This window comes from Arachis ipaensis, chromosome B09 (assembly GCF_000816755.2).
Source record: "Arachis ipaensis cultivar K30076 chromosome B09, Araip1.1, whole genome shotgun sequence".
Classification (NCBI taxonomy): Eukaryota; Viridiplantae; Streptophyta; class Magnoliopsida; order Fabales; family Fabaceae; genus Arachis; species Arachis ipaensis.
The window spans coordinates 138,114,175-138,124,344 of NC_029793.2; the positions used below are offsets into that span (position 1 = coordinate 138,114,175).

Below are 10,170 nucleotides of genomic sequence, written 5' to 3' on the forward strand. Positions count from 1 at the left end.
GGTTTGAATTTGTGTTGGTTTGCCTAATTGTTAAACTATTATTAACTGCTACCTAAACCTGTACTTTTCTTGTCTGTTTTGTCTGTGTTTGTCCTGGTGTGCTACTTTTGAGAATGAGCTTTGGTGCTGAATTGATGATTGCGTTGAATGATTTGTGATTGGCTTCTGAATAAGATTTTTCTTATAAGAAAAGAAATGTTTTGGATTTCTGGATATTTAGGTATTGATTTTCGAAAAGGGTTTTTGGATAACTAGTTGGTTTTTAAAGGATTCAAAGGACGAACAATAATCACTGAGCTTAAATAGATTTCTCTTTAAATATCTTATTATGACAACTCTGAAACTCTTTGGTGAGACCGTGTGGTTAGGTTTTCACCCGCTACAACCCTATCTTTTTCAGAAAATAGTCAAATGGTACAACCGAAAGCATGCATTATAGATCATTTTAACAAAGTTATTTACGTTAATATCATATTTATGGCAACTAGAATTATCAATTTACAGTTAATTTTTTATTATTAGTATTAATATCAATTTACCATCGATTATGTTTGATTACAAATTATATTATTATGATTGATAATTAGAATGATTAATAATTAATATAATTAGAATGATTGAAAATATTAATAATTGACAATTAGTCTAGTTATGCATTAAAGGTTGATTTTCATATATAATTATAAAGAATATACTTTCTTAAAATAAATTGAGAACAGAAAGGTATGCATACTGGCACCAGAATACGCCACGTTAGTATTTTTGGTGCCAAAATGCTACCCGTTGTAGAATAATATAATAATAATAATTTTTTTTGTGACTGAAAATAAATTAACAAAAAAAAAAGAAAAGAAATAAAAGAATTAAGACAGATCGAAGGACTATCTACTAAAAGAGTAGTCTTGACATAAACAATTCTCAAACTCCTTCCAAGGAGCAAGGAGCACCACATGTTCATGACTCAAAGTTAGCTCTATCTTTGCCATGTTATCGGCCATCCTATTCGCATTCCGTAAGATTAAACGAAGCTTAGCTCGCCACTTCCAACTCATAATGTCACGGATTTTCTAAACCAAGAACTCAGCAGAATTGCTACCCCTGTAATGATTATTGATAAGAGTAAATTCCTCCACACAATCAATTTCACAAACAACATTCCTCTATCCTAAATCCCAAGCTAGAAGGTAATCCCGCTAAATAGCAAATAGCTCTCCATGAATGACTAAATTACTATCCAAAACACCACGACAACTTCTCTACAAATTACCATTCCAGTCTCTGATAACACAAACAAAGCCAAGTCAATTATCATTTCTAAAATAACTAGCATCGCAGTTAATCTTAAAAGTGCCCACAGAAGGAGGACCCCAAGAACTACTCATAGATAAAGGCATGGAAACCAGCTGCAATTCAAAGATGTTTATAAGCTCATTCTCGGAAGCTAAAGCCGTACCTGTCACCTTGTCAGCAGACCAAGGTTTTCCATCATTGAAAATATCATTATTCCTTACTCACTAAAGCTACCAAAGTACCAAAAAAGAACTTGAAAGGGTGCTCTTTACTATGCTTCAAGAACCAAGCAGCCATATCCCCTAGAAATTGAGAAATCTTTAAATTCTGTCAAACTAATTGAGCTTTGGGACATTTTCGAATACAATGCAACACCAACACCCGAGAAGAAAGGCACCTGGGACACAAATATGAATTCAACAACCCTCTCTTGAATCTAAGAGCTGTAGTGGGAAGAGTCTCTCTAAAACAGAGCCATGCCAAGAGTTTGTGTTTTTCTGGAACTTGAAGGCGCCAAGGCCACAGCCACATCCCCTTCTCCTCCCAACCGATTTTCTTCTTGCTCAAACACAAATAGCCATTACTTATGTTGTATACCTTAGAGTTAGCCCCAGATCAATACCAATCCAATTTCGAATCCGCTTGAGAATCTGAATTGTAAGAAACGATGTTGTGCTTCAAATTCTAGCTTAAAGGGGAATAGAAGATCTCAAAATGTCACTTGTCGTTCGACCACAAATTCAAAACATGAAGGTTCAAATCATAAATGTGCACATAGTCTACCTCAAAGGCTAGCGGCTCTTCTTTCCTCCAATTAGCAAACCAAACGTTCTAATCAAGACCATCTATACACCAAGCAAAACCATCCCGCAACACACCGAAAGCTTTACATAAGTTTTTCCAAACATGAGAGCCCTTACCTGGCGAGAAATCACATCTAGCATCATGGGAAGATTTATATTTGGCAGCCAACACTTTGGCTCATAGCTTATTCGTTTGATGAAAGAATTGCACACTAATTTCCCGAGCAAAGCAATATTTGCACAATAGGGATCTTTAATTCCCAAACTCCTGTACTTCTTAAACGTAATCAAAACCTTCCAACTAACTAGATTTAATCCTCTACCATAAGCCTGACCTTTTTAAAGAAAATTTCTCATCATAGATTCTATTTTACCTGTAATGCCTTTCGGGAAGAGAGACACTTGCATGTAGTAGGTAGGGATAACAACAATCATTAAATTAACCAAACAAAGTCTTCCAACCATATTGAGTAATCTACCCCTCTAGTTGGCTAGCCTTCTCCTAACTTTATCGAAAACTTCATTAAAAGAGGCTCGATTAACTCTGGAATGGTTGAGATTAATCCCAAGATAATTCCCTAAATCCTGCACAAATTTTATAGAGGATACACCTATAAGCATATCTCTTCTCTTTGCTAATACATTCTTGGAGCACAATGCTTTGAATTTTTCAACATTTATTTTCATCTAGAAGTTTTGCAGAACTTATTCATAATGGACAAAACATTTTTCACTTGACTTTTCCTTGCTTTACAAAAAAGAAGTAAATCATCAGCAAACATTAAGTGCAATATCCTAGGTCCTTCTCTAGAAACTGCCACTAGATCCTAACTTCCCATCTCAACCTGCTGATTAATAAAGCAAGCCAAACGCTCCATACACAACACAAAAAGGTATGGTGACATTGGGTCATTCTGCCTAAGGCCACGCCTAGGAGAGAAACCCGTCAATCTATCACCATTCCAAAGAATTGATAAAGAGGAAGCTGTGATCAATTCATAATCAGCCTGACAGTGAGGTTAGGAAACCCAAAACTTTGCAGAGTTTGCTCCAAAAATCTCCAGTCAACCCTGTCATGTACTTTTTCTAGATCAATTTTAAACGTTAAAGTACCTTTCCTCGACTTAGTATGCTTCATGAAATGAAGAATTCTTGTGCAATAATATTATCAGAAGACCCCCTTCCTGGTATAAACCGTCTTTGAAGAAGACCCACAATGTCAGAAAGGTAAGGACGAAGTCTATTAAGCAACACTTTTGTGATAATCTTGTATAGGGGTGAACGCGGATCGGATTGGATATAGCTAAAATTTCGATCCGATCCGCACTAAAATCATCGGATCAAATCCAATATCCGCAGTTTTTAAGTTTGGATCCGATCAGATCCGATCCACACATTTGCGGATCCGATTGGATTGGATAGGAAAAATATCCGCAAAACGTAAAAATATTTTAAAAGGTTATTTTTATTTAAAAATATCAATAAAATTTATTTTTTCTATTCTTTTAAATATGTTTACTCTTAAAATAATATTAAACACACTTTTCTTAAATAATAAGTTAAAATAATACAACATATATGATAATTATTAGTTGAAATAAAACATAAAAAAATATTTACTTATTAATTTCTTTATTTTTGCGGATACGCGGATATGTGGTTACCTACATAAAATCCGCGATCTGATCCAATAGCCTTGTGGATCGGATCCATATCCGCAATTTTTGGGTCGGATTCGGATAAACACCGCAGATATGCGGATTGGATCCGATCTATGAACACTCCTAATCTTGTAAATCACATTGTAAAGACTAATAGGTCTGAAATCTTTCATGGATGTGGCACTTCCACCTTAGGAATAAAGACAATTAATGTTTCTGTCATCTTAGGATTGATTGTATCACCTGAAAATGCCGGCCGAATCATGTTCCACATATCAACACCAACTGTCTCCTAGTACTCTTTAAAGAAAAAAGCTTGGAAACCATCAGGTCCAGGGGTTTTAAAGGAGCTCGTGTTAAAAACGGCTGACTTAATTTCCTCCATGGTAACCGGCGCTATAAAACCCAAACAAGCTTCTTTACTAAGAGAAGGCATAGGAGCACTGCCTAAGCTTCCCAAATCGACGTCCTCTATATGGCAAAATAAACCTCGATAGAAAAACTCTGCTTCACAACTAAGTACCTTTGAATCTGTTTTCCAAACACTATCATTAAGAAAAAGATCATGAATCTTGTTATTTTTCCAGTGCACTAGAGTCTGAATATGAAAAAAAAAAAACTTATATTCTTGTCCCCAAACCTACCCAGTGTTCTCTTAATTTCTAAAACTATAGAAGTTCTTGTACTAAAATGTTGTTATAAGCTTCATTCAACCTCTGTTCTTTCAATCTCAGAGATAGGCTATCAACCACTTCCAAGTACTTTTGAATGTAGCTAATTTTCCACTTCATATCACTTTTTCGAATAAAAATGTTGCCGAAAACCTTAGAATTAAACTCAGACGAATTCTTCTACACTTCAGACAATTTGTTATGGATCCCAGAATTACCTGACCGCCAAGATCGGGCCACAATCTCCTTGTATTTGGGGTGAGTTGTCCAAGTTGCAATGAAACGAAAGAGTTTATTCCCTTTAAGTTGCGAATGACTTTTACAACGCACAAGGATAAGACAATGATTAGATTGAAGTCTATTAAGAATTTCAGCATAAGCCTTCGAAAACCCAAATGACCAATCACCATTAATAAAAATTTTGTCTAGTTTTTTTGCCACATCAAGAGAATTTTGAATGCGGTGATTAGGGATGTCAATGGGGTGGGGCGGGGGCAGGGGATGCCTCCCTGCTCCCCGTCCCTGCCACGTTCCCCGCCATGAGAGAATAATTGTCCCCATCCCCATTCTCTGCATTCCCCGCATTTTCCGCGGGGCCCCATTCCCCATCTCCCTATGTTTAACATTCATATGAAAATTATAATAAAGAATATAAAAAAAACCAAAAAATAAACTACAAAATATTATTACAAACACACAAACATATCTTATCCAAGATTATAAGTCTAGAAATATAACATAGCAAATCATAGTTCATAAAATAAAATCTTGAACAATAGGGTTAGGATTTTTCAATGAATGAAATTACTAAAAGAACTCCTATATTAGAAATAAAGTAAGGGTTATTAAGTAAGTTAAAAAATTCGGGGAATTATTGGGGATGGGGCGGGAATCCCCGCTTGGATCCCCGCGCCTGTCTTGGGAGAATTTCGCTCCCCATCCCCATTTCCACAGAAAAAATTCTCCACCACTAAGGCCCCATTCAGGGCGATCCCCGCGGGGATTCCCACCTCCTAAAAATTTTTGACACCCCTAGCGGTGATATCACAAAAACTTCTTACCAATCAATTTCAGATCAAAGAGTCTACAATCACCCAAAATTTGACAACTTTTAACTTCATACGAGTAAAGAACTTTATTGAAATCACCAAGTAAAATCCAAGGTCTATGATAAGTTGACTATGAGAAACAAGGTTATCCCAGAGAAGGACTCTATTACTAAATTGTGAGCTGCCATAAATTCCATTGCACCTCCAAGTTAAATTGTCATACTGAACATCAACCGTCAGACATTGCTCAAAAACATCAATCACTTTACAACTGGCACCCTGCAAGGAGGATAGGAACCAAATTCCTCCCTTGTGCCTCACAGCTTCTACAATCCCAACCTGGAAATACCCAAGACGCTCCCAAAAAGACTTCAAAAGTTTCCATTGCAACCTTTCTTTGAAGAGATGGATGTGATTTTGCGGGCATCGGTGCCCCCGTTTGGGTCTTTTCTACGTCATGTGGAACGCTTTCAACAATAATCTTTTTAACCATCGGTAATTCTAGATTAATTTGAACATATGGCCTGTTTCTGGTAGTAGCATATCGAAAGACCCAATATCCGAATCCACACTAAAATTGAACCAAAGGTTTAAAAGGTCATTTCTCCTTTCATACCAAATGCACAAACTGTATCATTGAACCACATAATGATGCTTTACGTATCATCAGTCATTGCCCATCGTCCTCCTCTTACCATACGCATTGGCTCCTATTGAGGATGTTGTGTGGCACCGTTGCAAAGAATAATGAGCAACTTAGCCAATGCCGTCAAACGCCTTCCTCCGCCGCCACCAGTCCTTCTAGATGAGCTGATAGCTGAAATATTGCCGAGGCTTCCGGCAAAGAACGTCACGACACTCAAGATTGTCTGCAAGTCATAGACACCACCATAATCTCCGGCCCTCAATTCTCATGATTCTATTGCCTTTACTTTAACGATGAATGTTATGTTTCATGCAGTGATAGATGATCTTTTTTTTTTTTTTTTTTAATTTCTAAAGTCAAATCCTCGTAAGATATACTGGTTCCATTGATTCAATTTATGTTTAAATTTAAAATAAAATGAATAACCACTAAATTGTGTTAAATTTGATTTAGATTTTAAAATTTTAAACAACAAAATCAAATGTTATAGAGTATTAATCATCAAATTCAAGTTTTTTAAATCTAAAATCAGTATTTTTTTTTTCTTGAATTTGAGTTATAATAGTTAAGAATAATCATTTTTACTGTGAATAGTTATTAACTTATATCTATACTTCCTATATAATGGGTATTGAAAAAGTTTTGATGCACAAATTTTTGTTCTTAAAATGTTATGTTATATATATCCATAAAAATTAGTTTTTGTAATTCTAAGATTTGAACCAAGCCCTCTTAATTATAGTGTAAGGTGATTTTTATCTTGACTAATCACAAATTTATTATTTTGATAGTAAATAAAAGAACAAATTAATAGACACATTACGCTGGTATATATATGTATATATACCTATTTGATTTGCACCAGGTATCCATCAAGTCGGAAGTCCAATGACTAATCCCTCAAGTACTACAGAAATACAAAGTGGGCGACCCTCTCAAGCAAACAAGTTTTATTGCCATTCCCTCAAGCAAACAAGTTTTATTGCCATTCCGTAGTGAATATCAAACCCGGGAGAGATGGATAAGAAAATTTTCATTTTCATTTATTTTCTCGCCATTCTAATCAAATAATTTGGCTGCATGATATAAATACAGAACCGATTATCTGTTTTATTTTTTGCTTACCCAGATCGTAACTTGGCTCATAAGTAAGATTCCTAACGTAAGATGCAGAGCACAAATACATTGTTTTCCACTCTCATCAGATATGCTTCTAAGGATTTAAAAAAATAACAAAAAAAAAGAAAGTAGTACAAAAATGGACAATTGTATGCTTGCTGAACAAGAGCAACTATTATGCAGTATCATCAGATAACGTGACATTTATCCTATACCATTGATGATGACACATTTCATCGTAAAAAATGTCAACTTCTTGAAAGAACTGAAAGCATAAACAGAAAAGCATGAAAAGCCTTACACAAAAGCATCCATCCCTTCCATTCACCAACCATACTTTTTCAGAAAATCTTTAGTTCTCTTCCTCATGCGGGTGAAAACAATCACTATACAAGCCAGCACCCATGGAGAGGAGTTTGTGCCCAAGATGTTATATTTCTTGATCCATTCTGGAGTGTCCCTTGAAACTAGGGCTATCATAAATGTTATTACAAGCACCCCGATCAAGATCCTGGTCACTGGTTTAAGTACCGAGTCCTGCAATTGAAGGTTACACAGAAGAGAAACACCTTTAGTTTGATGGACCTCAGTTAATAAGAAATGAAACAAGGTGCCTTATTACCATCTAAGTTCCTCAGAGTGCATTTAACTATAGAGATACTTAAGTCCCCATGCTTGTTTAAGCATTGCTTATTTTCAGAATCTTATTTCCTATCACCACTTACATAAAGAATCAATCACAACTAGGTGTGGTAGATTACATAGATCAAACAATACCATTGCGTCCTATCATGTATCATGTCCATATTGAGATTATATTTCCTATCACCACTGACATAAAGCATCCATCTAGAAAATGTAAAGAATGCTATATCTTATAAAGGTTTTATCTTGGACGTAGGAAACTCATCATCTCCTCCATCCTTCTTATTCAACAAAGATAAAGTCCAAAAAGGAATGGATCAACCGCACAAAAACCACATAAGCAATCCAAAAAGGTACCAACATAAACATGTATAGAGCACCCCCTTTTTTTTTGAAAAAGAAAAAAAAAAACTGAACGCACAAACACACCTAGAAGAAAGATGTGCTGAGTCCATATGACATAATATAGATGAATCTTAAATCCCACGTTAAGAGAAACCTTGCAAGAGTATTTTTCTCATTAAAACCCGGAAAAAAAGAAATTGTTTTTTGGTCCTTAAGGTCAAGTACATAAATTTCTGTGGCTACCTTCATACATAATTGCTTGTTCAATGAAGCCTCTAATGGTGAATGTTGGCTATACACATTCTTCTCTATACTCTGATAGATAATATAGGTAGAACAACTCATGAGCCAAAAAAAATTGGATAGTTTTATTCATAGTAAGATACCAAAAGGTATTAAATACTCGCCCTAATGTATATGTATAAAAAATTTCAGAGCTTCAAAAGACCAACGCAATCTGTGTTTCTTCTCGTTATGGTAACCAATCGAATTCAAACTATTGAATTCCCCCCTCAAATGGATGAAACACACTTGAGGTTCTTCTTACATCCATTACCTATGAGCTTTTATTTTTTTCTCATTCCAATGAGTATTGCCATAGACTTATAGGCACAATTTCTAAGGAAGGGTGTACTAGAAAGAAGGGAAAACTAATTTGAGAAGGGCATGTAACATGTTTAGTGTGGTATGGCCAGCCTACTCTATGAACCTTCTCCAGTTCTCCTCTCCCTATTCTGAATTTTGACCATAGTTTCTCCAAATTACGGCGAATGCTTCTGCTTCTGCTTCTACCGCTTCCAATTTTGATCCTGTTTATGGAGAAGTACTTTTCTCATCACCACAACTAAAAGTAGATTTTCATTGTTCTGTTACTTGGATTGATGAATTGGGATGATCCCTGTCTTAACCGATCTGAATATAAGTTTCGTATGATTGGATTGTTCATCTTACAAGTTACACTAAAACAGCTAAATATCCTTTCTTTCCCCAATTGTTACCAACATAATAATAAAGCAAGCATTAAACTCAAACAAAAATATCAAATTTCCTTCTTAGTTAGATCCCAAAGCAATCACTCAGAAAGGAGAGGGTACCTTAGGTTCGCCATCAACATAAACAGTAGCACCGTCGTGGTAAGTGAGGATGGACCTCCCATTTCGGTGGAAGCGGATGGGGACGCCGCGACCGGACTGAGGGTTAAAGACGAAGATGGATTTGAGTCCGTACTTTTCGAGAATTTCACGCACTTCCAGCTGGTCCTGTTCCCAACCACCAAGGTTCGACTTGAACACCGCTATGGGTCCCTTCCCTTGCCGGTACAGATGGATCTCCACCTCCGGCACCTTCGTCCGCACCTGCTTCTTCGGCGACACCTCATCCGTCGTCGTCGTGGGGGCTGTGGCGGTTGCGTCTACTTCCTCGATTTCTCCGATCAAGGGTGCTTTCTCTTCCTCCATGGAGTTTATATATGTTTCCGTCGTAACGCTCTGATCTGAATTCTGAATTTTTGAATATGGAAGATGAGTATGATTCTATGAGTAATTAAGCTTCACACTCAAATCTAATACAAAATAGTGAAAATACAAAACCCTTTTTTTTTTTCCTCCTCAAAGTAAATATTTTAATCAAAACTTATATTTTAATTATTTTAATCAATATCGATGTTCTTTTTAGCTAATTATAAAATGTAAGTATATAAATTTTGCTAGTATTAATCATATATACTAATAAAGTTTGAGAGAATGGGGATTGGGGAAGGTTAGATGGAACAAAAGAATATGATTCTTTTTTTTTTTTTCTTCATAGAATTGAAAAAAAAAATTTAAATCATCATCATATATCATATATGAAATTAGATGGATGATTGTATGTATCAAAATAGACTATGTTGCTGTGTACGGAAAAAGGATTATGTAGCTATTCTTCTCTTCATTCTAACGA

General features: G+C 35.7%; 1 protein-coding gene across 1 annotated transcript in view; it reads right to left on the reverse strand.

Annotated features, from left to right (window-relative positions):
- The window catches only part of LOC107617612, a 4,229-nt gene continuing 1,265 nt past the window's right edge, over positions 7,207 to 10,170 (reverse strand). The window contains exons 2-3 of the mRNA XM_016319416.2: positions 9,324 to 9,728; positions 7,207 to 7,776 (exon numbers count right to left, since the gene is read on the reverse strand). Coding sequence (XP_016174902.2) covers positions 7,564 to 7,776; positions 9,324 to 9,728 — 618 coding nt within the window. The 3' untranslated portion in view covers positions 7,207 to 7,563. The remainder of the gene's footprint in view (positions 7,777 to 9,323; positions 9,729 to 10,170) is intronic.